We start from the raw sequence: 27,851 nt of genomic DNA, 5'->3' as shown, positions 1-27,851 counted from the left end.
GAAAAGATGTGGAAATAGAAGAGCTTTGGTACATCTCTATTGCACAAACAGCATCGCTGGGTCCGTGGCTGCAGGCTTGGGGTGCAGCAGTGCCTGATGTGACACCCTTGGTGACATCCATCATCCCAGAGGGGACCACGGCCACTCCCACGGGGGTCAGCAAGGGTGCCCTGCTGTGACCCACTGACCTGAGTGACCCAAGCACTCCTGAAGGCTCTTGGAGCTGTCGGACAGGAGGCTCGCTGGTCCCATGGTGCAGACAGGGAATGTTGAAGTACAAAATGGTTTGTATGGATGTCGAGGGTGGGGTGTCCCCATTTTAGGGGGGCTGCACCCATCCTCCTGGAGGAACCATCCCATTCTATCAATTTGGGGCTGGATTTTTCCACCCAAACTGTAAAAAAGTGCCTGTTTAGCAGGAGAATTACCAGTACAAAAAAAAAAAAAAAAAAAAAAATCCATGGGGAAGGAGGGGCTGCAGCTCCAAAGAACGAGGTGGGACCCTACGGGTGTTCAGGAGCAATCCCATCGTGCTGCCCTCGGAAACTCGGGCACTGCAGCTCTGGCTGCAGCATCGCTCCCCCCTTTGGAGGGAGGGATCTGTCCATCTGTCCGTCTGTCCGTCCGCAGCTCTCTCGGGTGCGGTCAGACCCACGACTCCTCATCATCCTCGGTCAGCCAGGCGCCGCTGTCACCCAGGGAGGGCTTGGCTATGGGGCGAGTGCTGCCGCTCTGGGGGGCTCGGGGGGTCCCCGGGGGGCGATGCTGGCCCCGGGGGACAATGGAGCGATGTCCCAGCGGGGTGGGGATGCGCGAGGGGCGCTTGCCCGGCCTGTGGTCCCGCCGGGGTCGCACCTTGGGCCGCAGCTTCAGTTTGTAGATGGAGGGCACACGCTCGGGCTTCTTCAGGCACCGCCGGGGCTTGGGGACGGTGCTGCTCCTGGCTCCCCGCGGGGTCTGGACCCCCACTCCCGGCTCCTGTGCCTCCCCGGGGGCTGGGAGGGCGCTGGGCTCTGGGGCGGCTCGGGAGGGTGTTTTGGGGACCTGGCTCCCCATCCCCACGGGGCGCAGGGGCTGCGGCCCGCGGGAGAGCTCCTCCACCACCCTGGCATAGCCGGGGGGCTGCGTGGTCCCCCAGCACGCCCGGAGCCCCTCAGTCCCATTGCCAGGGCCACAGACGCCCCCTGCTTCACCCGCTGGCACCCGAGGTCCCTCAGCCTTTGGGTTGGGGGCCGGGTGGCACTGCCGTGTGCCCTGGGGACCCCTGCCAGCAGCACAGACCCCGCACCCCTCTGCAGAGCGGGCCAGCGGGGTGGGGGGCCGGGAGGTGGCCGGGCTGGCTTTGATGGGGGATTGAACGCTGCTGTCCGGTTTCGGGGGCTGGCTGGAGGCGTTTCGGGCTGAGGGCTGCCGGCCCCGGCCAAGGGCTCCCTGCCTCCCTTCCCGTGGGCTTTTCCGGCTCTGTGAGTCTCCGGGGGCATCCCGGTGCGAGGAGGGGGCGCAGACCTTTAGGGGGCTGGGGGCACGGGGTGTCACTGTGGTGGCTGTCCCCGTTTCCTGTCGCCTGGCAGCCACCCCAGATGGTTTTCCTCCTTGCTGGGTGCCACTCGGAGGTGCCGGTACCGTCCGTGGGATGAGCGCCCTGGAGCTGCTCCGTGCCGGTGCCACAGGAGGGGTTTTCCCTGGGGTTGTCCCTTGCGGTGCCCTGGGGACCCCCGCGCCGTTCGGGAAGCTCAGCAGGGAAGGAGTGGCTGCCCTGCTCCTCGCTCCGTGCCCGGGGGAGCTGCATCGAGCTGGTGACCTGGATGGTGGCGGCTGCCACCCCAAAGGGAGGGCGGGTGGCTCCTGCGTCCTGCAAGGAGAGGCAGCGGAGAGGAGCCAGGGAGGTGCGGCATCCCCACATCCTTCCTGGTGCTCCAGAAGGGAGGGAGGAAAAAAACCCCAAAGGTGCGAGAAAGGGTGCTCTGAAACCAGGCAGTCTGGGCATGAGGCATCACTTACCTGCCCGAAGGGACCCTCCGGGGCTGCGCTGGCTCCCGGTGAGGGCTGGCACCCCGCGGGCGACCCGAGCCCTCCGGAGAGGGGGTGGCGGGGGACAGAGGGCCAGGGGGGACACGGGAGCCCCAGGTGACGGGGGGCAGGGGGCTCTGGGAGCGGCTGACCAGCAGCGAGGGCTGGGGGCTGCGGGCTGCAGCCTTGGGGGCCGAGCACAGCCGCACCTCGTGCTGCACTTGCTGCTGCGGGCTCCGCGTTTTCCAGGCTTGTTTGTGAGCTGTGGGGACAACGAGGGGAGCTCAGCAGCCCTGTCCCCTGCACCCACCCCCGGTGCAGCCCACCCAGCCATCGCTCCCCACCCAGCATCCCGAGGGTGCCGGCAGGACTTGAAAAGGGGATTTTGGGGTCCGGCTCCATCCAAAAGTCTCCCATGACCTCTAGCGGCCACCAAAGCCAAAGAAAGTCCCCGAAATCAGACATTCCCCGGCAAAACAACGAGGCACGGCTGTACCAAAGCCTCCCGCTCCTGAAAAAGGCGCCCAGAAGCATCGAGACCAACAGCAGCCCCACCCCGAGGCAGCGGCGGGGTTTGGGGACGCGGGGACTCACAGAGCGAGGTGCAGCGACACGGGTCGTGCTTGTCCAGGTAGTGCTCCAGCGTGTCCCAGCCGCCCCCGACCCGCACCATGACGTGCTCCCGCAGGATCTGCAGGGGACAGGGCCACGCCATGGGACACTCAGCACTTTGGAAACGTGCGGGTGACACGCTCGGCCCGACCTCGAGAGCTGGGGGTTTGCCCTAAAGGCCACCAGGTGTCCCATGGCATCCCTGGCTCAGCTCCTGCGGCCATCCCGACAGGGACATTTCATCACCACGGGGAGAGTGGGGACCCTTCTGGAAATCCCTGTCCCTCGTTGTGTGATGAGTTCTTTGGCCAGGCTCAGGGATAGATTCAGAGCATCCCAGAGCTCCCATTGCTGGGGAGGTTCAGGCTTTGGCTTGCTGGGATGTCAGGCTTTGTCCCACACAGATGGGTGGTTAAATCCATACAAACACCCATCACAGGGCTGAGCTTCCCTGCTGCCCCTCTTTGGGGATAATGGCCAAAACTCCCACACTGACCCCATTTGGGGGATTATGGAAGAGAGGTCATGGCAGCATAGCATGACTCCTGATGCTTTGACCCCAGAAGCACAGGGTGAAGCAGACTCACCCGGACAAAGATGAGGGTGTCAGAGTCCCCCACACGGTATTTCCCCTCAGAGATCTTGATCATGGGGAACTGGACAGGGCAGGTACAGCGGCTCACCAGGTGCTGGACCTGTGGGCAGCAGGGATGGATCCTCACCAGGGCTGCTGGGACAGCTCCTGGAGTGGCCATGGGGTGGCCATGCCCATCCCCATCCATCTCCATCCCCATCCATCTCCATCCCCATCCATCTCCATCCCCATCCACATCCATCTCCATCCCCATCCATCTCCATCCCCATCCATCTCCATCCCCATCCATCTCCATGCCACCTCATGCCCTTCTGTACCATCTGGTCGAGGCTGTTGAGGTCCCGTGGTTCCCGGGGGCCCCGGGGCAGGGCGGTGGCTGCGGGAGGCAGGTCCAGCTCCTGCCGAAGCTCCTCCTCGATCTCCTCCTCCATCTGCACCAGGGTCGGGGCGCGCATTCCGAAGCGGGAGGCGTGGCGGGCCAGCTCCAGCAGGCACAGCACGAAGTTCTTCTCGTTCTTCCGCAGCACCAGGTCCTCTGTCTCGAACATCAGGACGTCTGGGGCAGGGCAGGGCTGGGCTGAGCCAGGGGTGGCACAGGGGGATGGGGACAAAGGGAACCGGGGCACAGATGGACTCAAAACCCGCCCAAAAGGATGGAGCTATCCCACCAGGAATATGGTTGGAATATTAAAGGAGGAAGAGCCTTTCCTTTTGGGCATCTCTAACTGTTTTATAGCACCTCAAAGCCACAAAACTCAGTGTCTGGGTGCCCCAAGGACGTGTCACTCTGTGCCATCCCCTTCCTGGGCATCCACGGGTGGTAAGACAGGGTGACAGACTCTTGACAGGGTGACTTGTCCTGCTGTCCTTAGGGCTGGGATCACACCATGCCCGGCAGGGACACACTGTGCCATACACCCTTTCCTTTTCCCTCCCTCAAGCAAACACTCCAGCTGCATGCCAGCACCTTGCAAAGCTGCTGCCAAGCCTGGAGGAGCTTCTACAAGGAATGCCAGCTCAGGTATGCTGCACATGGCACTGTCCCCTGCCAGAGTGGCACTGGGTTTGAGGGCCACATGGAGACAAGGCGCAACAGGAGCCTGACATCCTACCTTTGATATCCATCTCCTTCCTGCACCACTGGATGAAGTTGGAGACGTTGTCCCTGGCCTGGAAGGAGCCAGGCTGTGCCGTGAGGTTGCAGGTGACACCGGCAGCGGGCAGGTGGAGGTGACAGGCCACCTCAGGGCAGGCACGGGCAAACTCTGCTGCCACCTGGGTGACATTGTTGGCGTGGGAGCAAAGCACAGCCCCTGTCTCCAGCACCTCCAGAAAGGTGTCCACCTCGATGTCGAGGTCGTAGAGCTCCTTCAGCCACTCGGCCAGGTCCTCCTTCATGGCGTACAGGTACTGCTGGCTGGACTGGTAGGGACGGATGCTCTGTGCCCCCGGCGTGCCCCACATGCTGCCATAAGACTGGGAGGGGTTGAGGGAAAGGGATGATGGGGACATGGGGAGATGTCCCTGCCGTGTCCCCAGCCACCTCCCCAGGAGCCACACTCACCTGGTGCCACCTTGCTCCCTGCCACGTGGGGTGGTGACACTGTCCCCCAACTCCAGAGCCCCTCTGGGGTGCCGGGGCTGTAATGCTGCTGGGGAAAAGAGATCACCCTCCCCAGCACGGGTGTTTTGTTTCCTTCCCAAGTGCTGATCCCTTCTCCTTGGTGACAAGGGACTGGCTGCAAACACTCCCTGTTAACCCTTCAGCACCTGCTCCTCTGCCACTGCCCTGCTGCTCCCCAGCCATGCCAGGGGTGGATTTTCCCCCAAAGTCCCTGGCAGGAAGGAGTTAGAGCAGCTCAGCAGTACCCAAGTTGCTCCCAACCACACAAGGGGATTTTCTACACCTACACCCTCCTCCACCACAGGTAAGGTTACCTGAGGGCCACAAGGTGCATCTTCAGGGCAACCTCAAGGTGAGAAGGGTTTATTTGCACACTTTTGGGCTTTTTCTGCTCTGTGCTCCTTCCAAATTCCTTCCCAAATTGCCCACAACAGCGAGGTCTTTGGCAAAAGCTGAGCTCCTTCAGGGATGGAGTGACTCCAGGAGTTGGGGCTTTAAGGAAATAACTGCCCATGAGTGGGCACCCCTGGGAATGTGGGATACTCCCTCCCTCACCCAGGGCTTGCAGAGCTGCCCCAGCACCCAGGTACCTCTGCAAAAAACAAATCTACCAGGGAAGTGTTCACACCTGGGGACCAAAACAGAACTTGTGGGCTTTGGGGGCTTCTTGGTGTGTTGGAGGAGCTGCCCTCTCCCTGGAGCCAGCTGCTGATGTCACTGCTGGGGTCATTTTGGGGGAGGGAATGCAAGAATCCCAGCTATTCCGTCTGGGGAATGTGTGGCAGGCCGGAGGAGTCTGAGCCTGGCATGCCCAGCCAGGGAGCCCAGCAGGAGAAAAGGAGCCTTGAGAAGCTGGATTTCCATCCAGGGCACCCAGTGGGGTGGATTGAACTGCTCAGGGTGTGAGTTCACCTCTCCCACCACACTGGTGGGGTACAGGTGGCACAGCAGAGTCACCCCATCTCTGCCAGAAATGCTGAGCTCAGCCCCAGCCCTGGCAGCCCCGAGGCATCCCACAGGACACACAGCCACAGGAAACACACGGCATCAAGTCAGGGAAGAAAGGGAAAACCCAAAAAGGGGAGAGGATTTGAGGAGTTCCCATCCTCAACCTTCAGTCCCCCAGCAGATGGGATGCCTGGCTTTCTCCTAATGGGGCAAGAAAATGGGTAATGAATGAATTCAGCCTGGGGAAAAGCCTATTAACGCATCCCAAAGGATGGGAAAATCCTCAGTACTTCAGAGATGAAGTAGGGAAGAGAATTTTCGTGTTTTCATCAACATCAGTGAGTTTTCAGTGGGATCCATCTCCCCTCTTTGATCCAGCAAGCATGAAAGCTGAGGCCAAATTCAGCAATCCCCACTCCAACCCCAAACACCCACAGGCATCTTAAACACAGCCCTGTCAGGAAACTGGAGATTTGCTTTAAAAAACAAACCCCAAACCAAAGCATGACATGAAAACAAGCACAAAATCCCAACGCCACATATCCAGAGGTTGGTTTTATTTGATGTCAGGTCTCCAAGCCAACGTCACCTTATTATCATTCAATCCCAACAAAAACACTGCAGCCCCGTTTCTTTGGCAACGTGGAAAGTCCCCTGAGATTTGAGGCAGCTGAAGACCCTGTGTGTGCACCTGAAGGGCTCTCAGGAGGGTTGTGGGGAATGGGAAGGGTGGTGGCTCTCCAGCCTGGCAAACCCACAGCTCAGCTGGCATCTGGCAGCACTGAAAGCCTTGGGGAAGTGCCAGCCCTGGCACCCTGCCTGCCTGCCTGCAGGGAAGGTCTGGAATGGGCAAAGGTGAGTGGAAGAGGAATCTTTGAAGCTGCTGGCATCAGGATGGCACCCAAAGGTGGCACCTGGGCACAGCACCCTGACATGGCACAGCAGGACCAAAGCAGGGCTCTGAGCCCTGGGAGAACAATTTAATAAATTGTTTTAATTGAATAAAGCTGAGCCCTGCCTTGCTCAGCACCAAAGCCACAGGATTCCAGCCCTGGGAAGCTGAGGTCCATCCCCAGCCCTGGGACACGATGGCCTCCTGCAGACACGGGCAGTGACTGTGAAAAGCCAGCAGCGTTTCCAGGTGGGGAGTCTGCCGTGGGAAAGGAATGAGGAATATGCAGCCACACTGTCCCTGTGGTTCTGCATGCACAGACATGTCCGTCTGTCCTGCTCACCCTCTCTGCTTCCCCTCCTCCCCCAGTCATTTGTCACCCCCTTTCACCCAGGTGGGGCACAGGAACTCAGAAATGCACTGATCCCTTCTCTTGCAGAGGCAGCAGAGCACAAACACTCTGCACACAAGGCTGCCAGGTGAGCACAGCCCTTATCAGATAAACACCTTATCAGACACCAGAACCCAGCAGGCACCCCAAACCCATCAGAGAGCCAATGCTCCTGCTGCCTGCTAGCTGCACAGAGCCATGGCCAGCAGCTCAGCTGTGCCTCCCTTTTCTCTTCACCCCAAACCCCTCTGCCTTCTGCCCCAAAATCCCACTCTGGTGGTGTCTCTCAGCAGAGCACTGGGATGTGAGCACAGCCCCAGCAAAGCATCCCCAGGGCTCTGCACACACAGCAGGGGCAAAGCTCCATGTGGACCCAAATTTTTGTCCAAATGTCTCTTGTCTTTTAGTTTTAAGCAGGAAAGGCTCTCAGTTTCTTGTTTAAAACCATCCAAACCCCAAAGCAAGCAGTGAGGCACTTCGCTGCCTGATCGTGGGAAAATGACAGATATCAACAAATACCAACAAAGTTATCAAAAAGTGTCACCAAACCCCAGTCCTGGTTTGAAAAAAAGTGTAACAAAATTCTGAAAGTTTACAGAAATTGGTGTGTTTGCAGTCTCCATGGCTTATATCCTTTTTTGGTGGTCTCTTTAAAAAAATGCTGTCCCAAAGCCTCCAGCCCACCTGGCAGTGGCAGACCTGTCCCAGCTGCATCCAAGCTGTGCTGGGTCACTGCTCCACCATCCATGGCTCCAGCCATCCAAAGGCAGCCAAGCCATCCTCAGGCAGGACTCCAGAGTCAAATAAAGAGAGATCCAGGCAGTGGTGAGCCAGGTGAGGTCCAGACCCCACAGAATCACAGAATGAACTAGGTTGGAAAAGACCTTTAAGATCATCAAGTCCAACCTATGACCTAACGCACCCCCGATTCACCCCTCAGGCTGCTCTCAGAACAAAACCTGCTCACTGTTTGCATCCCAGCAGCCCATCCACGCCAGCTCAGTGGCCCATTTGCCTGTGGCCACCACCTGCAGCTTGGCCTGGTCAAATTTCCAGTACTGGTCATCCCGGAAGAAGTAGACAGAGCCGTCTGGATGGGCGATGGCTCCAGCCGTGCCCGGGGGCAGCCCAGCCCAGTCCCGCAGGCTGCGGGGGTAGTAGGGCTCTATGGCCAGCGGCTCCTCGCTCACCACAAAGTATTTGGGACCTTTGAAGAGCACCAGGCGCCGCAGCTGCTGGAAGTAGAGCGCGGTGTCCGGGTGCCGAGGGAGCCCCAGGGCGCTGCATTTTTGGGGGAATCCTGCCTCCAGCTTGGAGCCCGCGTAGCGCCAGCATCGACCGCCTGGGGAGGAGTGGGAGGGGGTTAGGGAAGGTCCCTGTGGGGTCGCTAGCAGAACCAGCTCCAGGAGATGTGGAAAGACTCAGCCGTGTGACATCCATCCACTGGTGACGCACTGCAGGGCTGCCCCAAGGACCAGGCTGGGGGGAAACTGAGGCACAGTACATCCAGGGCTTGAAAGCATGGAATGGGACCACCAGGGACAGAGCAAAGCCACCACCATGTTGCTCCCTGGCAAAGCTCCCTCCATTCCTGCACGAGGAATGGGACAGAGGGAACCAGACCTGGTTTGGGGTGGGACAACTAAGAGCAGCAGTGCAGCAGCAGGAATTGCAATGGGGATTGATGGCTCAGCTGTCCCCACAGCACTCTGTCCCCACAGCAGGGCAGACAAAAGCCCCTTTCTGCTCACGAGCCACAGCCTGACCCAGCCCTGGGGAGGCAGAGGGGCTTTGGCTCTCACCCAGCTGCAGCAACAAAGCTCCTTTTCTGAGCAACCAGCAACTGGTTTCCATTAAAAGCTGGGGCTGACCCTGGCAGCCAGGCTGCCTGGTTTGACCTTCCTCTCCCCATCCGGCTGCCGGGCAGCTCAGGGATGGAATTGGCAATTCCTGGATGGTATCCCAGCTCCTGGGGCAACTCAGCCTCCAGGCACAGCACAGGGATCCATGTGTGCCATGAAACCCTCACCCAGCTCCCCTCGTGTCTTTGGGGTGTGTTTTCTCCCCCAGATCCCCCTGTGCACCCAGGTTTGCTGTGACACAGCAAAGCGCTGCTCTCCTGAAGGGGAAACTGAGGCACGAGGGGGTGACATGTCTGCCATGGCCATACAGTTCATCAGTGACAAGCACAGAGCCCAGGGATTTGCACGTCCAGGACCCAGCGATGTCCCAGCTCTGCACGGGGAGGGACCAGCAGGAAGGGACACCAAGGGGAGAAGCTGCTCCAGCCTGACCCCAACAAACAGCCCCACAGGCAGGGGCAGTGGCAGCCCCAGGGGGAATCCCCAGGCCTCACCCACCTTTGAAGAAGTAGAACTTCCCACTGAGCTGGGACCAGGCGCAGGCATCGATGCCAGCAGGGAGGCCAGGCCAGCGTGGCTGCAGTGGCCGAGGGTCACTGGCATTGCCACTGGCTGACACCACCCAGTAGTGGCTGCCCTTGAAGATGTAGAGGTTGTGATCCCCATCTGTGAGGCAGAGGGAGGAAGTCCTGGGTGAGAATTCTTAATCCACCACCCCACCCAGCTCCCCTCTCCTCCCTGTACAGCTCCAGGGTGTTTTGGAGATCCCCAGGGTTTGGATGCTTCCTCCTGCCTTTCCAGCCATGCCCCTCCCACCTTCCATAATTTATTGCATCCACTCCAGCCCTGAGAGGATAAAAGCTGACCATGGCTCAAGGCTCATCTTACACAGCTGAGCTCCTGCATTAATACTTGCCACGGCCCAAGTTTTAGCATGTTTAGCATGTTTTCCCTGCACCTGACACATCACTGTGCCCTCAAGGTGCACTGCTCCACTCTGCCACCAGTTCAGGAGCTGTGGACCAGTCAAGCCCACCTTTCCAGCCACTGGGAGCTGCAGAAGCACTGGGACAAGGGGTAGGGGTGCACATTTTGGGAGAGAGTCACACTGGCCAAACCCACCAGCAGTTATGGCGTCGAAGAAGGAGTGGCAGTAATAGGTGCTGAGGCTCCTCTGCTGCCGGTCCCTGCCATAGAGGTCAGTGTTCCAGTCCTGGAAGTGAGTGAAGACCTTTCCTGGGAGCTGGATGGCTGAGCCTTTGGAAGGCTTCCCTGGGATGGAGCAAGGGGTGATGAGCCACAGAGAAGGGGCAGAGAAGCAATTTTCCCCAAAGCACAGGGCTGGGACTCCCAAAACTCCCACACTGCTTGTCTGGTTCCTATCCCACTCTACATGATGGTGGCAAAACCCTCTTGGTACCCCAAAAACCAGAAAAATAGGTAGAAAATCCAACCTGGAGGAGCACTGCTCCTCCAGGGTAGGACCTGTCCCACATATCCCACATTTTCCTCCCCAGCCGCACAGGGATGTCACCCATGTGAATCCTCTCCCCTTTCAGGGTCGTGCTCCCATCCCTACCACCCTCTCTCCATCCCAGGGAAGAAGCAAGAGATGCTCAGACAAGCCAGGCTCACCATACAAGTTCTGGACAGCCAAGATGTCATCCCAGCTGAGGACAAAATCCTTGCTGAGCTTCTTGTAGTAGGGCGACATCAGGGCGCTCTTGACGGGCGAGTGCTGCAGCCCCAGCGTGTGCCCAACCTCGTGGGCCACCACGATGAACAGGTTGCGCCCTTTGCCGCTGTGCAGCGACCAGCGCTCGGCGCTGTCAAAGTGAGCTTCTCCTCGCCGCGGGAAGAAGGCGTGAGCCAGGGCACCTCCTGGGGACACGAGAGCCATCAGGGACCACAGGGATATGCAGCTTTGGTTTGCCTAAATTTTAGGGTTTTTTGGAGGAGCCCAGGTTTGGAGGGTGCTGTCAAAGTGAGGAGTGCTCCTTGGAGACCTAAAAGGAACATCTCAGCCACCTTGGGTGTAGAGGTGGAAGGGGAGACCCCAGATCAGACAGCAAACTGGTACAAACTGGGTCAGAGGTGCACCAGATGAACAAGGCCTCTCTTAGCAGGTGTGCAGAGAAATCGCTTTTTTGCAAAAAACAGGCGTTTTTAAGCAATTAGCCTGTTATTAGTTTTCATTCTTGTTAACTTAATCACCCACTGGCTGCATGCCACTTCCCTATCACCTCTCGTGCAGTGTCCACGCATCTTTCTGACCAATGAGGACTCTGATCATGTGTCCACACACAGGTGCTTATATAACTTGTTTTCTGGTTATATAACTTGGGTTTTACCTCTGTGTTAGCTGAGTCATTCCCAGAGTGCTTTTCTGGTTAGCCAAAGTGACAGGAGGGAGCAAAGCTTTTACAAGGGTGACAAGGCCTTCATTTTGTAAGGTTTTTTTCATCTGCAAAGCAGAGGGACTGCAGAGCCTCCATCACCCCCAGCCCACCACAACCTTCAGGGGAAGAGCCCACGTTGTAAAAGAGAAGCTTACGAGGGGGAAGCGACCAGCACCTGGCCCATCGAAGGCGTTGTTGAGTCCATCGTTGTGGTCCCCGTGGAAGAAGGTGAGGCGGATGTCAGCCGGGCCGTCGTGTGTCTCCCAGAACACCAGGGAGGACACGTTGCTCCAGAGCTCGAAGGCTGCTCTCACCGCCAGCCGCACCTCGTGCTGGGGCAGGTAGGATGGCCAGTTGACCACCCGGTAGGTCAGGTGCCGCTTGTACCATCGCCCACCTGCAAAGGGGCAAGCTCAGCGGGGCAGTGGCCACTTGGATTTGTGCTTCCACCCGTGGGACAAGTGAGTGGAGGAAAACTTCACGGGGATGCTGTGGTTTTCCCAAGCCAAAGCTGTGCCTTAGCACACTGCACCACCGTGAAATCCTTCTGGAAGTGCCACCACTAGAGCCCACCCAAGGCTGGAGTTGAAACCAAACCCTAAAACCTCTCTGAGGAATAGAGAAGCTGCAACATCCAGTTTGAGCTCAGCCCTTGGCTCGCTGTGCTCTCCAGAGCTCAATCCAGCATGGGAAGGTCTCCTGCCTGGTGCCAGCTTCATGTCCTGAAGATGCAGCCCAAGGGATGGATTTCAGGGAGGGAAATCAAAGCTACCTCTGAAAAGGTGGGACACAGGCAAAGGAATGGGGAGGGCTCATGGCAGCACCTCGGGGGCACAACAGCTTAGTGCCCAAAGATTCCTTAAAAGCTTTGAGGGGAGACAGTGCACCAGGACAGATGGTGACGGGGATGAAGGGGACAAGCCATGGGACTCCCCCTAAGCTCCCAAGCCTCCTACTGCACAGGAATGCACAGATGTAAGTTTACACAGTTGCTGTGCAGCATCACAGCCTCTTCCTCCTCCAGAACCCCTCAGCAGCTGCAGGACCCCAGAACCCCGGGATTACATTGATCTGGGGGAGTCTGGGAGCAGGAAAAAAGCCATGAGGCCCTAGGGGGATGTGGGTGCCAGAGCTGAGTTGTGGGAGTGGTGATAGACCTCCAGCATCTGCATCTGCTCCAGATGTGCAGGAAAACAGGGGGAACAGAGCCGGCAGCACGCCGGGGCTTGCTGCTCTGGCTCTGAGCCCAGCCTCAGGCAAACCTGGCAGACATCCCACCCAGTTCTGCCTCCTTCTGCTCCATTTCTGAGCAGCCCAGGGCAGGGGAGACTCTGGACTAGCTGGTCACACTCCTGGGGACAGAATCAGCTCCCACCACTTGTCAGAGCTGATGGCCTCTAGCTCCAAACGGGCAAGGATGCACTTCCACCAGCTGGGACACACCCTGCATGGCAAAGGCTAAAACCTGCCTGGATGGCTGCAGCCCTAAAATACAGCCCTGGCATCCCATCCTTCCCTCCACGGGAGCAGAGCATCTACCACCAGAGGAGGATGGATGGCACCAGTGGGCAAGGCTGGGCTAGCCAAGCATGGCTAGCTGGCTGGCTCTTGGGAAGAGGAGGGCTTGGCTTTCACCCCGTGCTGGGCTCTGAGTGTGCCCCAAGCCCGTGGGATGGAGGATGAAGTGATGGCCCAGGGAAGATCCTGCTGGGTGAAGGGTGGATAACAAAGAACTTTGCTGGCTCAGCTGCCAGGGTTTCCTGCTTCAAGCAGGATGAAGAACTTCCCTGGAGCACAAAGCCTTCCTGGCTGGTGCCACCAGCCCTGCAGGCACCCCCTGTCTCCTGTCCAGCCTGTGGGTACTGATGTGGTGCCACTCCCATCCCTGCGGCCTGTGCCACCAGGGAAACAACCAGTGCCACACCGAGCCTTTCCCCGCCTGGGCTTGAGCCATCAGGCACCTCTTGTCACCCCCACATGGATTGTGAACCCCAAAAAGGAGCCCCATGAGCCACAGGGCAGTGGCAGCTTCTGTTTGCCCATCTCCTGCTGTAGGTCCTTCCTGCTCTGCCTCCCTGCACACCTGTCCTGGGGCACAGGATGGCTCCTGCAAGGGACACACTGCATGTTGGGGCCTTGGAGGGCAATTCAGAGGCAGGAGGAGGATGACAGAGCTCTCCTGGGGCCATCCATCGCCAGCCCTGCCAGATGCAAAGACAGCCTGACACGGCGCAGAGCCTTTTCTTAATCTCGCCTTCATTTTTCCCATGTCCTAAGCACAGCTGGCCCTGGCCCTCTTGCTCTCTAGGAATTCAGTTACTCATCCAGAAGGGAGCTCACAAGGGACAAGAGGCCCAGTCCTGGACACACAGGAGCACAGGAGGATGCTTGGAGCAGAGTTAAACCCCTTAACATGGGTGAAATGACTCTCAGATCAGGCAGCCAAGTGCTGGCAGGTTCTGTGGGTACTGCTGGGTCCCTAACACGTGTTAAAAGTCCTAAAGGCCAGCAAAACCTGGAGATAATTTCATGCTGTGCCAGCCCCTGCCCTCCAGATGGTGCCAGCACAGCTGTGTGTGAGGCCACGGTGACCTGAGTGCTCCCTGGGAAATGTCCTGACTCCCACGACAGCAGTGAAACCCCGCCAGGGACCCGAATTCCCCCACGAGTGGGAGTCGCATCTCTAATCACTGCTGACATCAAGCCACACGGAACAACTGAAAATAAAGAGGATTAAAAATAACCCCTGAGCGACTCCTGGGATGGATGCTGTGCCAGCAGGGCTGCACCTCCCACCCACAGCAGCATCCCCACGAGTCCAGGACGGGAGAGCCGAGCACCCCAGACCCCAAACCCCACCGGGACGGTGCTCACCGTGCTGTGCCGTGCGCCTGAGGCGCCGGGAGGGCGATGTCCGGCGTGTCCCTGCAGCGCGGCTGTCGCCGTCGTCGGTGCCACACCTCGGCAGAGCCATCTGATGGAGGGTGGGGGCATCCAGCACGCCGCTGAGCGGGAGGTGGGTCACCCGCTGGAAATCCCTGGAAAAGGAAGGGAGATATCAGCACCCGCATCCAGACCCGCCGTGGCAGGGTTTGGTCATGTTTGTGCGGAGGGTTTGACCTGAGCCTGGGTTTTCACCCAGGTTTGACCTGAGCCAGGGTTTTCACCCAGCAAGCTTCACACCTCAGCATCAGAACTTCATCCCGTTGGTAAAACCAGAAGGATTTGGCTCTGCAACCACAGCTGACCTGTAAGTCATCTCCTAGCAGGGCAAAAACAGATAGGGGAACCTAAAAAAATGCCTTTTCCAATTTTTAACCAGGAATAACCTTGTCCAGTTATTTGACATTGCATTCGATTTTGCGTTTGGCTTTGCATCAGGTCAGGCCAGGGATGCTCCCAGAGCCGAGGTGATGTCCTTAGGAGAAGTCCAGGCAGGAGCTGGCAGCTTGCCACCCCTGACATCTCCCAGCCGCCCCCAAGCTCGGCCTCCCCGCAGATTTTATTGCCAGGCGAGCACCGGGCCATAAAAGGCAAATAAAACAGCCAGAGCCGGGTTGCCAGCAGCCGGAATCCAGCTGGGGGAGCCGGGCACGGACCTGCCTTTCCAAAAAGGACTGGCTGTGCTTTAGCATCAGACCGTGAGACAGAGAGCCTCCAGCTGCAAAAAGACCCCTCTGGCTGCAGAAAGACCCTCCGAGGGCTGGCAGCATCCCTGCAGCTGGAGCTGCTGGATTTGGAATAAATGCAGCTGCAGGGTTGAGTAAAAGGCTCCTACCTCAGCGCCTCGGTGAACTCGGCGGGGCTGTGTGCGCCTGCCCCCGGCTCGCTGAAGTAGCCGTATTTCTCCAGGAAGAGCTGCAGGAAAAAAATGGGAAAGGTGCAGCTCAGAGCACGTGTTGGCTTGGGAAGGGAGGGAAAAGAAGACGCGATGGCAAACCGTGCCGCAAATCAAAAATGCCCATTTATTTTACTCCTGAGAGCTCCGCACCTCAAGCAGCCGCACCTCCTGTGCCCTGACAGGGTCATGTGTGTCTCCTCCCCATCATTTTTGATGGCTCTTGGGGTTTTTGGCCACGGCACGATGGAGGCTTTGGGGGAAACGCTGCTGCCGGGAGATCAAAACCCGCTGCTGCCATGCCATCCGCAGCCAGAGGCGACCAAACCCACAGCTCTGATCGCCCCGGCTCAACTCAGCCGTTCGAACAAAGGCCAGAGTGCTGTGGCCACGGGCAGGGCGGGGTGAGATGGGGTCAGGCTGCAGCCTCCCCGCATTCCCACGCAGGATGTGCTGTTGCAAAGTGGGGACGCTCCGGGGGCAATCGGCTCTGCCAAGCCATTCTTCTTCTTATCGGCCATTGACACGGACGGAGGTTGTCTCTCTGAACTCGCTCCAGCACTTAAATTGAATGTTAAAGAAAATAAACGGCTCGGGCTGCTCCCCAGCTTTCGGAGGAGTTAATAGCCGGGGTCACAGGAATGCTCCACGCCCGCCTGCCCCGCCGCCAGGGATGTCTGCGGGAGACAAACAAGCTGCCCAGCATCCTGTTAGTGCGGCAGAGTCGCAGTCAGAGCAGTGAGTAATGAGAAGAATAAAAAGCGAAAGTGGCGGCTTCCTCTCCGCGCATCCCGAAGGAGAGGTGTGCTGAGCACGAGGGACGGCACGGGCTGACCCAGTTAGCACGGCTGGTGCCCTCTGGGAGAACGGGTGTTTGTAAAGCTGTTTCCCTCCCTGCTCATCTCAGGGCCGAGAAAAGCCCTTCTCAGGGGGTTGGAGTGTTGATCTGCACTCAGTGCCGCTCCTGACTGTGGGTGACCCGATTCTCCATGATGTCCCCGCAGAGGAGGCAGCAGCCCTCCCTGGGTCTTGTCGCCTGGCAAAGAGCAGGAATGGCTTATGGATGTGGCAGTCCTGAGGTGTGCCAGGGCCTCTCCCTCTCCTCCTCCTGCCCAAACCTTCTCCTTGCCATGAACAGTCACCTTTCTGTCATCCCCAAACACGTCACCCGCACTGCCACCTCCCCTCGGGCAGGGCAGGCACATCCATGTGTGCTCTGCAGACCTCATCTCCTCCTGTTTCATCTCCTCCTTTACACCCCTTCTACCTGGAGCATCCCCCTGCGGCTGAGCACCGGCACAGATTCCTGCCTGGACACGCTCTTCACCCAGCCCCAGACAAAGAATTTGGCTGTTTTTCCCACCAAAGCTGCCTGTCTGGGCTGGAGGCACCAGCAGCTCATTCCAGCAGCACCAGGCTGCAGCAGAGAGAGGCCAAGCACGGCCAGAGTCAGCCAGACACCTCACACTGGTGCAGTGGGTCAGGAGAAATCATGCCAGTGTCACCTGGCAGGTGAGAGCATTGGCTTGTTTGTCACGAGAAGCCACAACACCTCTGCCCAGGGAGGGACCAGGCAGCCTGGATTTGCCATCCCCAGCCACACCAGGATAATCCCACCTTTACATGGGTACCAGGAAGCAAAAATCCAGCAGCAGCTCGGGATGTGCAGGCAGGGATGGAGGATATGGGGGTGGAGGAGCATCCTGGGATTAGGGTGGCTTGCAGCCCTACAGGAGCAGTCTGGAGAGCAGAAGGAATCTGGCCCTTTCCCTCTGTGCTTGTGCTCTTATAGAGTTCTCCAGAATTACAAAATCACCATTTACATGTAAGGGTGCAGGGTGAAGATCCCAGTGGTGACATCACTGCAGATAAATGTGAGCTGAGAACACCCAGATGGAAAGTCCTGGTCTGAACCTTTTCCAACACAATTTTGAATTCACTCAGCACAACCTGAAGCAGTTTCCACGCCTATAACCCAACACAATCCCATCCTTAAAGCATGAAAATTGGTTTTCCTCACCATGATGCCATGAAGGCTTGAAACCCCATCTGGACAGGTCGGGGTGCACAGTGAAAAATCAACCCCTGTCTCAGCAGCTGGCCTTGAGCAGCACCAGGAGGCACAGAGGCCACTGGCTTTATCATTCCTGCCCAGATCAATTTGAGCTTTGCAAGTCCAAGCAAAGCAGCATTTTCCCAGTGGTTTCTGGCCTGAGCCACATGGAGGTTCTCACACACAGGCACCAACTCTCTGGCTGCAAAACCATCAGGAGAAATTGTAATAAATTTTCTAGACACACCTACTGTCAGTTAAGGGTGATGGTAGTCCTGGAAACACAGAGCTACAGGAGAGGGATGTGCTGATCCTCCACTCCATCAGGTATTGATCAGAGTGCAGAGCATACAAATCCAGGGAGTTTTGGGAGTCCAGGGGAACCCAAGAGCCCCATGCCACAGTGTCCTGTGCCCAAAGCAGTGCTCAAGGTTCCCCCAGCACTGCACATCCCCCCAGAGCCCAGCCAGGCTGGGTGGAAGCTGGCACCAGCCCATTAAACCTCTCCAGAGGCTGCAATGCAAAGCCTGGCTGGGCTGGGAAAACCCCCTCCCTCCTGCCCCAGACTGGGAAATGCTCTTTTCCATACAATGGGAAAAGAAAAACAGCAGGAAACCAAGAGAAACGTTAATATGAAATATGCCCGGCTCCCCCTCTACACGAGGGAGGGAGAGCAGGACGGATCTGGCTGCCAGGCAGCCAGAGAAATCTCCTAGGCTGCAGCAGGGACAGCAGGAGGGCAGTCTGGGGAGACACAGGGGCCCTTCCCATCTCAGGGCTCTGATGTGGAGCCTGTTACAAGCCTGGAAATCATCTCTGCCTTGGCTAAAGCCGAGGAAACACCTTGCCCTCGACCACAGGCATCCCGGGTGGAAGACAGCCAGCGGCAAATACAATTAGCCCTCCCTGCCTGGAAACTGGGATAACGAGAGTGTCGAGACAGCAGGCTCCACTCCTGCCTGCTCTCCCCTCCAGACACTCGGGTTCTGGCTCCTTTCCATCAGCTGAGTACCAGAGAAGCCTCTCTGGGCTCCTGGTGACCGCTGTCCCTCCGCTGTGCCTGGTACAAACCCCATCTGTCCCCTCCATCCCCCAGCAGCAGAGGGGAGCGATCCCATCCTGCTGAAGGGTGGGAAGGGTTTTGTGCTGCGGCTACAGAGGATTCTGACCACAAGCTGCACCTCCAAAGCATTTTAAAAATGTTTTAAATCATGAGAAAGCCCAAGTGGATCATCAGCAGTGGCTCCAGCATCCCCAGGCTCCATCCAGCCTCATCTCACCACCAAAATGGGCACAGTGGCTCCTGCTTTTCCTCCTCAGCTCTCCCTGTGCACACCCAAGCAGAGCTGACCCCGGGGCATGTTTTGGAGTGGTCACAGAAGGAGCAGCGGCTCCTCCTGCCCACCGGGTCTCTGCTGCCTCCGAGCTGCCTGCAGAAGATGTCACAGCAATTAAAAACACTCATTTGCTTCCGCTCATCCCTGCAAAGCCTCAGGCGGAGTCCTCGCGCCTCTTTTGTTTAAATGTGTGTATAAGTATCTCTGTAAATATTATATCTATAGAGACACAGAGACACACGAGAAGGGACATTAGCGAGCACAAAGCCCGGCTGGCCTCCCGCTGAAAAGGCAGTGGAACCTCAGCTGATTCTCTGCGCTGGTCATGGAGGGAGGTTAAAGCCCCAAACCCCTCCTGGGTGATAGGATATTCCCCTGCTGTGCCTAATCCAGTCCTGAAGGAATCTCCTCTCCCACTTATCACTCCTAAAAATCCACTTTAGCACCAACTAATCCACTTGCCACTGAAGATGTGGAGCTGGGATCTTCTATACTCCTATTATTTTTTAACTCGATCTTCTGGAGCTGAGGGGCAGCGAGCCAGGCCTGTGGCAGCTCTAACTAAAACCCCTCCTGGTTTCAGTAACCAGTTGGACAGGGCTTGGAGCAGCCTGGGATAGTGGAAGGTGTTCCTGCCGGTGGAACTGGATGAGATTTAAGGTCCCTTCCAAGGCAAAGCATCCCATGATTCTGTGATAACTCATCGGGAACCAGCTGGCAGCTTTGCCCTAGCACCCCCAGCACCCCACACCCCGATGGGCTGCACCACCAAAGGGGCTGAAAGCGACCCAAAATACTCGGGAAAATCAGGGCAAACCACTGGGCTTGGGCAAACCTTCCCCTGAGAATACCAGAGCGGCTGACAAACCAGTTCGGTCACGCAGGCTGGTTGTGTTTTCGTGTCTAAGGAGAGAAAGGAAACAAGTCTTGCCCTCCGCCGGGGTGGGATCCGGGGGAAGGCGATGTCCCCGCTGCGGGCAGCCCTTGCCCGGCGGGCGCTATTTGCCCTAACAAGTGGGGATTGTTTTGGGGGAGAGGCAGGAAGAAAGGCGAGCTGTTTGCGCTGCCGTGACTCACGGAATCACACCGGGGCATCGCCGGCTGACTCGGAGCCGCTCGCCACATCCGCGCCGGCGGCAGCGGCTGGCAGACGCGATCTCATGGGGCTTGCAGAGCCTCACAGGGGTAATTCCTCCTCCTTTCCCTCCTCTCCTCCCCGTGCTGAGGCTGAACAGCGGGAATTTTTCACGGGAAGGAGAAACTCTTCGCCTTATTTCAGAAGGAAAATGCGGGGTGCTCTCTGCTCCCGCTGACCCCCAAACCCCACCGGGTCTGTGTGGTACCAGATCCAGATGTTACTCCATCCAGATGTGCTCAGCATCCTGCATCCCAGCTGGCTGCCTGCTCCCCAAGGAGCTCAGCCCGACACTGCAGCACAAACCCAGAGCCCTTAAGTGCAAGACCTTGGTTTGATAAGGGGGAGAAGGCAGAGTGCACAGGGCACTGCAGGATGGGAAGGAGGAGAGCAGGACAGGGAAAAAAATTGAAACAAAAATCTAAAATGTGAATGATTTTGTGGCAGTCCGGCTCTCTCTTCCCACTCTGAGCTTTTCTCCGATTTCTCCCCAGTTGTTCTTCACTCCACAAACCTGGAGCTTCTCACAGAAACCTCTGCAGGGACTTCACTGTCCTTTGTTCTTGGCACCACCAGCACCTCACGGGGCTCCTCACTCCCAACACGGCTGAGATCTCTCATACTCCCTGTATTTTACACAATTCCCCCGGGATCAGGGAATCTCGGGCACTACCACCCCCCCAGCTGCTGTCTGAGCACAGCCCAGCCAGACACCAGCTTTGCCAAACAATGTGCTCTCTCACATCAGGCCCTCTCCTATCTGTAGATGATAAGATGATTTAGCATACAAATGTTTCAAATTAGATTTCCAATTTTTTCTCTTTTTTTAATTCTTTTTTTAATCTGCAGTTGATATGGATGCAGTGAAAACATGGGCACCAGCCAGGAAAAGCACACAACTGGACATTTTCACAGTCTTGTGCATCTCAGTTTACACAACCTATTGTTGCTAACTGTGGCTTTCTAAAAAGAATTTAAAAAAAAACCCCCAACTTTAGAAGCAAAGCCTGGAAGTGCTGGGAAAGCCACAAGTCACCAGAACTATTTGATGTTATGTGAGAGTTTCAGCTTCCTCCTAAAAGAAAATTAACTGCTCAGTTTATTTAGACAAGTTCCACGCCCCACTCTCTACATTTCCATTGTGTGTGTTGTCCCAAAGCCCCAGGCCAGCAAAGTACATCCCCTTGGGGAAACTGAGGCAGGGAGACAGGAAAGGCATTTACCCAGCAATTATCACCTGGGATCTGCCACAATTCTGGGATCTACTCTGAGGCTTCAAGGGAAAAGAACTCAGAAGTCACAAGTGAGGGAGAAAAAGGCAGTTTGGACCTTTTAAACCTCTTGCCCCCAATCAGTTTGTTTTCTTTTAAAGTGAATTTTAAATTACTGGTTTTCTGAGCATTAAAATCTTTGCAGATTTATTTTCTCCACGTGGCATGGGGAGCTGGGCTGAGGTTTGTGGGATAAGCAGCCCTACAAATGACCTCTCTGAAACAGCACCTCCCAGCAGAAGCTGCCTGCACACCAAAACCAGCCTCTGAGCATTCCTGTGCCCTTTTCCTCTTATAACATGTGTGCAAAATCCCAATTAATTGCCAGGAATTGCTGGCTGGGATTGAACATTAAGCATCTGTGCAAATGTACACTGGATGGAGGCCTAAACAAAAAAAAATCCCCACCACGAACCTTTGTTCACCAGCCAAATCTCATACCTTGTCCTCCCAAAACAAACAGGAACACAAGGTGGCATGGGGTGACAATGATAGCGGGACAAACAGAAGAAATCCAAACAGAGGTGATGGGGACAGCCCCGGGGAGAGGCAGGGAGGGGAAGGACTGGCTTTTGTCCTCTCCTGATATGCTGGGAGATGGGAAGGTTTCCTCATGGGTGAGTTCTATTGTTGGTGCTCTGTGGCTGGGTGGGTTTGCAGATGCACATCACCTGTGGGGACAGCTGGAGCCAGGCTGGGAGAGCTGGGGTTGTTCATCCTGGAGAAGAGAAGGCTCCAGGGACACGAGGAGCCCCATCCAGTGCCTAAAGGGGCTACAGGAGAGATGGAAAGGGACTTTGGACAAGGGCAAGGAGAGATAGGACAGGGGGAATGGCTTTAAGGTGAAGTAGGGTAGACTTAGATTAGATATTGGGAAGAAATTCTTCCCTGTGAGGGGAGTAATGCCCTGGCAAAATTGCCCAGAGAAGCTGTGGCTGTCCCTGGATCCCTGGAAGTGTCCAAGGGGAGGCTGGACAGGGCTTGGAGCAACCTGGGTTAGTGGAAGGTGTCCCTGCCATGGCAAGGGGTGGAATGGGATGAGCTTTAAGGTCCATTCTAACCCAAACCATTCTGTGATTCTCTGCCACAGCTCCACACAGCACACTCCACAGGGCACACAGCCTGGCATTCCAGCACAGCCCAATGGCACAGCCCCATCTCCAGCTGGCACAGCCACACACTTGAGCCACAGACTGCAGGTACCCAGGGCACACGTGGGTGCACAGGTATTAGAGCTCATGGGCTCTTACCTATGGTGGGGATGTACACTGGGGACACAGTCACACCTATGGCACAGGCACAGCAGGGGACATGGGCACGCTGGGGACACAGTCACACCTGGGGCATGGACACACCTATGGCACGGGCACAAGGGGACACGCACACACCCGGAGGGACATGGGCACACCTAGGGCATGGACTCAGTGGAGACACGCACAGCCGGGGCACAGGCACACCTCTGGCACGGGCACACCGGGACACGCACACCCAGGACACGCTCCCGCCCCCGCCCCGCCGGTGCCGGTGCCGGTGCCGGTGCCGGTCCTACCTCTGCCTGCCGCCGCTGCCCCGCGGCTGGTGCGGGCTGAGCGGCCGCCAGCAGCCCCAGCGCCAGGGCAGCCCGCAGCGGTCCTGCCATCCCGGCTCCGCTCCCGCCGCTCCGCTCGGCGCCGGGCGCTGCCGCCCCAGCCGCCTCTCCCCGCCCCGGCCCCGGGGGCGGCCCCAGCCCCAGCCCCGGCCGAGGGCCGGGCTCCGCCAGCAGCACCGAGCGGCGGGGGCTGTCCCTGCTCGGGGAGCCCCCCCGTGTCACTCAGCCCGCGGCCGCCACCGGGGGAATGACCCCGGGCGTGCCCTGTCCCCTGTCCCCCGGGAGCATCACTGCCCGTGCGTCTCTCCGGGCTGCTCCTCCCGCTCGCTGGGACAGTGGCTCTGTCCGGTTTGAGCTGGGAAAAGAGGACAAAGCAATTCCAGCTTTTCCTAAACCTGAGCTCATCCACGGTCCAGCACACATGGATGCAGGGCTTGGAGGCCGAGGGTCCCTCTGGGCCAGCACTTGCCACAAGCCACGCCACACAAAAAGCTGGGCCAGCAATGCAGCCCCTTTACGAGTCTGGCAAAATCTACACATTAGAACAGTGCTTTCTCAAGCTTTACTTAATAAACATAAACACACTAAACACTCAGGGTTGTGGTTTACACACTTCATGCCTAAATTTTCCTCCTGGTCATAGGACATCGCCATCCACGGGTGAGGAGGGGCTGTTTGTTTTCCCTGTGTCAGTGTCACAGCTCTCCTGCAGCTCACACACAGCTGATGATCTCGCAGGTTGCAGTGACAAGTCAACAGCTCTGTTTACTCACAGCAGTATTTTGTTTCACTGTTTTGTTTTCATTTGACTAAAGCAAAAGGATGTTTTGATTTTGATTTGGTTCAAGGCGAAAAAAATAGGATATGACTTGTATCTGCTTTTGTTTTCATGCCAGCTTCAACCCCACACCTATTTTAAAGCCCAGGCTCCTTCCTCCACTTTTTAATCATGCCAAAACCTGAAGTTACAGGAGCATCTGTTGAGTGCAGCTTGAAGAGAGCTGCAGGGAGCCTGGACAGGGGTGTAGGGAAGGGAAGCAGGATAAGGAGAGAGAGAAAGGGATCCACATAGCATGGCAAAATAGGGAAGTCACCAAGTTACAAGACAAAAAATATGGGAGAAATTAAGAAGGTTGGGGCTGGGCCAGCAAGCACTTAGTGAGGGCTGCTGGAGAGCATGGTGGGCAGTTGGCACAGCTTGAGGGATGGTGTGAGGGGAACACTCGGCCCTGGGAGGAGGGAGAGCCAAGGGATAGCCGCTCCTCACGCAGGTCAGCCTCACGCTTCCTTTCAAAACAAGAGCAGCTCTGTCTGCAAATGCATCCGTGTTTGCGTCGTATCTAGGAAGCAACTGATCCATCTGCTCTTCCACTTAAGAATATGGATGATGAGAAAGTGACTGGCTGGGCTCCAGCAGAAGCAGGAAACTCCCTCCTCTGCTCATTGTAATGTGGGGAAGCGTCTGGGAGGGCACCTGCAGCCCCCGGAGCAGCCAGCTTTCCGACCGGGCATTTCCCGGGGCTGCTGCCTCAGTCCTTAGGGGTTTTGGCATTCAGATGGAGAAGAATTCAGCCCAGCCTTGGAGATGCCAAATCATAGTTCTTTGCAAAGTTTTGGCTGGGAGTTTAAAGATGTTTATGCAGCTGCTGTAATCAGAGCAGTATCAGGAACAGAAAAACTGTCTAATGGAAAGGTGAACAGGGAACTGAATAGGTTGCCGGCTTTTTCAGTGTTGGGTGAAAGCTCAGAAATGGGGCAGAAAAAAGTTTCAATCCTTTTAACTTCTACCCCAAAACTGAAACCTGACAAGTCAAGCCTGTGGCAGAGAACCAACCAAGTTTTTAGTAAAAATCTCAAGAGCATGATAAATAGATCCATACAAGCTCCGGTGGCCTAATCATTACTCATTTCCTGGGTTTCTAGAGAAAATTCCTCCTCCCTTGATTTTAACTCAAAAGATCTCAGTGCACTCAGTGAGCTTGATTTCCAAACCTTTTCCTAAGACACCTCCCAGCTTGTATATCCAGAGGGTTCCTAATTTAATACTATTTGCATACTGACCTGAAAACATCACGGAGCATTACATGTCTTTACCACAGGTGTGGAGTCTGGAATGGGGGAGGTTACTTTGTCCATAGGCCCACAGCAAAAGCAGTTGAGCATTGCAGAGCAAAGAGGTGAAGCACCAGTGGATCCCTGTCAGAGGTGAGATCCAAGAATTCCTAAACCAACATTGTGAAACAGCACTTCAGTGATGTGAGCTTTCTCAGAGCAGCTCTGAGTGCTTATCATAACTGATAAGCAAATAGCAACCCCATTACTCCTCTGTGGCAGTTCCTACCCAAGATGGATGTGATGCACAAGAACTACCATTAAAAACTTTCAATGCTCTGCACTGAGAACAGGTTCAAGTTGTTTGCTTTCACCCACTTGAGAACAGCCATTCTTCAGATGTTGGCTGCTGCACAGCAGCTGGGAGCAGGATGGCTCAGCGGGTGCTGTGCCAGGCAATGTCCAAAATCCCCCTCCTGCTGCTGGAAGGTGGCCAGAGCTGGGACCACTTTGGATCAGATAAGGGGCACAGTCAGCTTTCCCTCCCAACCCCAGCCTGCAAGAGTCAAATTCTTTACTAAGGCACGAGCAGCTTAATGTTCCTTGGGCTGTCACAAGGGTGAAGCTTTTCTGCTCAGACACTTTTCTGGGTACTTCATTCGTGCACAGTAAGTTCTCACAGGTCAAAGGACTTTCCTGTGTCCTTAAAATGTGTTAGAAAGTCTGTCTTGCCCAGCATCCTGTCTCAAAGAGAACCAGGAACAGACACTTACCCGAGGGGTGTTAAAGAAAATGCAAAGTGTGCACAAACTTCCCTTGGCATCACCTTTTGTGTGTGGAGTTCCTGGAAGTCAATAAGGTCAAGAAGCTGCATCCCAGCTGATGAGCCATCCTACAAACACACCAATTTCCTGGAGCAGTTTGAATCTCACTGGGATTGCTCAGCTAACAGCCAAAACCATACATCTCTTTCTAGGATCTGAGTTGCAGCAAACATCATCACCTTGGCATGGAAAGTGGAGCTCAAAGCAGTTTTGGGTGCATTTTGACAGCGGTGTTTTATTGTAACAGCTTTACAAGCAACTGCTACAGCAGCAATAGCATCATCTACTGGGACATGGTCACACGGGCTCTGTTACCCTGGAAATGGGAATTATCAGTTCTAGATTAGGCAAAGCAGCACTGGCTGAATCCTGGCCTCAAACCCCTGGAGACTTGAGAGATTGGCTTCAGTCACTGCCCCCACATCTCTCTTTAGGACTGTGGTATTTGAGCAACTTAAAGTTGCATTTCTTCTCAGGGTGAGGTGGGTTTGGCTGCACAGGGCCAGCATGGAAACTATTTGTCTCTGAAAACGTTTAGCTGTTATTGTGGCATTTCAGCTCTGTAAGGATCACATGCCACTCCTGCATTGGCATCCCTCTTTTCTCCACCAAGTCCTTGTTGAACTTGGCAAGTGCTAGACCTGTTTTTATAAATAAACCACCAGCATTCCATACAGGACTATTTCCAAAACTAAACCCTTGCCACTAAGAAAATGTATTATTGGAGGATGGAGCATAAATAGGGATGAAGGCAGCAGAGCAGAGCTGCTCCCAGCTGAGAATAACCCAAACTGCTCCTTTCTGCTGGGATACTCTCCTGGTTTTATCCTTAATATACTACATTTTTAAAGCTTTCAACTTTCTTTTTAAGCTCAATTAAAGCTTGTCCTGGTGAACTTTAGGCAGCTGTGGAGAAAAACTGCAGGACCAAAGGATTTGGCAGAAGTGGTTGGAGGGCAATGACATAGTTAAACCATCATCTGGGTTTGTACTTTTTACAGAACCTCTTCCCAAGCCTCTCGAGCTCATTTAACTCTTGCTGCACCAAAGGCAAGCAAAACAACCCATCAAGGCAGCAGTTTCTCCCTCCTGCTGAATTTCTGAAAAACCAAACAGCTGCTGAAGATGTCTTAAAAACCATGCAAGAACTCAGCTTGTGTTTTGCCCCAGTGCAAAAACAACACAAGTGCTTGGCATGGTTGCCAGGTTGGAAAAGCTGAGGTGGTGACAGCTACAGCAGTTTTGTGGCTCACTTGAAGACTTGTCTGCTTGGTAATCCTGGGCAGAGACTGTTTGAAAAGTGTTCTTAGCCTGGGGGAAAAAGCAGGGTTGGGAGCTGAGGCAGCGTTAAAGGCAGCTACAACTGTTGGTCCCAGCATTGGAAGCACCAGCTGTTTCAACTTCTCCAGGAGGGAAAAAGCCAGAGTTTCACCAGGGAACTGGAGGGACCAGAGGGCTGATGCTGCACTGGCCCTGGGTTTTGCTCAGCTCAGCCATTCCCAACTCTCTGCTCAGCTCTGAGGGCTCCAGGTGCATCCCCAGGAGCTGTTTGGGCAATGCAAGGTGTCAGCTCTGCTGGAGAACAAACCTCAGCAGGGACACCAAGGCTGTTTTCAGCTGCTGATTCCTGCTTTTCTTCCATCCCATCCAGCTGGCACCACTCCTGCATCTGCCAGCAGAGCAGCGGGCAAGAGCACCCTCTAGCCTCTTCCCTGTAAACAGTAACAGCTTCACAATCATCAGCCTCAAACATTTCTAGGCTAGCAAAACAACTATTTGCCTTTCTGAAACCTCACATGCCATACACTGAACATTATACTGTCACTAGTACCTATACACCTCAAATTCCACTGTTTTAAGAGGAACAAGCTGTGCACAATCCATGATAAATGCCTTTCCTACCACAGCAGATGCTTTCCAGGAGAAACCTGCAAAAGGCCCAGCACAGTTACCCCATTTACAACCCCAGGTAATGCTGATTTTGAACTCTGTTGCATGAGCTGACTGGGGCAGTGCCACCTTCTCAGATCCCTCACCTCTGCAGCATGCAGAGACCCATGTGAGGAGGGATAATTAACCTCCTTTGTTTTCTTGGAGCTGAATCCCAAATACTCACAATGCACCTACTGAACCTCACCTTCATCTGACCTCCGAGATGAAGCAGCTGCACACACTCGTTTCCATCACCCACATTCCAAAAACAGCAAGTACAGCAATATGTAGCAAATCCCTACTCTTTTGAAGCCATCCCACCTTGGGTTTTGAGCTGTTCTGCCACTTGGCAGGGTGCAGGGCACACCAAAACAGGTGTAGCAGGATTGCAGGCACCACTGGTGGGAAACAGGAAAGGAACAAGGGACAAGTCTGCAAGTCTGGGATGGAGGATATGGATAGCAACAAGGCTCATCACTGACCTGACT

General features: G+C 55.9%; 2 protein-coding genes across 3 annotated transcripts; both read right to left on the bottom strand.

Annotated features, from left to right (window-relative positions):
• Positions 1-20: 20 nt before the first annotated feature.
• Positions 21-5,066, bottom strand: GAS2L2 (growth arrest specific 2 like 2). Its single transcript, XM_085078139.1, has 7 exons — positions 4,782-5,066; positions 4,330-4,693; positions 3,535-3,773; positions 3,210-3,317; positions 2,605-2,701; positions 2,002-2,272; positions 21-1,852 (listed from the first exon to the last, which is right to left on the bottom strand). Exons 2-7 carry the CDS (start codon positions 4,679-4,681, stop codon positions 646-648), a joined length of 2,274 nt encoding a protein of 757 aa, XP_084934265.1. The 5' UTR covers positions 4,682-4,693; positions 4,782-5,066; the 3' UTR covers positions 21-645.
• Positions 5,067-6,329: 1,263 nt separating this feature from the next.
• Positions 6,330-22,674, bottom strand: MMP28 (matrix metallopeptidase 28). Of its 2 annotated transcripts, XM_085078282.1 has the most exons (8): positions 22,517-22,673; positions 15,112-15,191; positions 14,208-14,371; positions 11,509-11,730; positions 10,570-10,815; positions 10,057-10,206; positions 9,433-9,600; positions 6,330-8,414 (listed from the first exon to the last, which is right to left on the bottom strand). In XM_085078282.1, the coding sequence occupies exons 1-8, from the start codon at positions 22,604-22,606 to the stop codon at positions 8,020-8,022; spliced, it is 1,515 nt and encodes a 504-aa protein (XP_084934408.1). In that variant the 5' UTR covers positions 22,607-22,673; the 3' UTR covers positions 6,330-8,019. The 2 variants fall into 2 exon arrangements, with proteins under 2 accessions (XP_084934408.1, XP_084934409.1); XM_085078283.1 differs by lacking the exon at positions 9,433-9,600 and having other exon boundaries at positions 22,517-22,674.
• Between the last annotated feature and the right edge of the window lie 5,177 nt (positions 22,675-27,851).

This window comes from Lichenostomus cassidix, chromosome 19, assembly GCF_008360975.1.
Source record: "Lichenostomus cassidix isolate B80296 chromosome 19, HeHo_3.0, whole genome shotgun sequence".
Taxonomy (NCBI): domain Eukaryota; kingdom Metazoa; phylum Chordata; class Aves; order Passeriformes; family Meliphagidae; genus Lichenostomus; species Lichenostomus cassidix.
The sequence above is the reverse complement of the archived record's forward strand: the minus strand, read 5'-3'. Positions and strand labels throughout refer to the sequence as shown.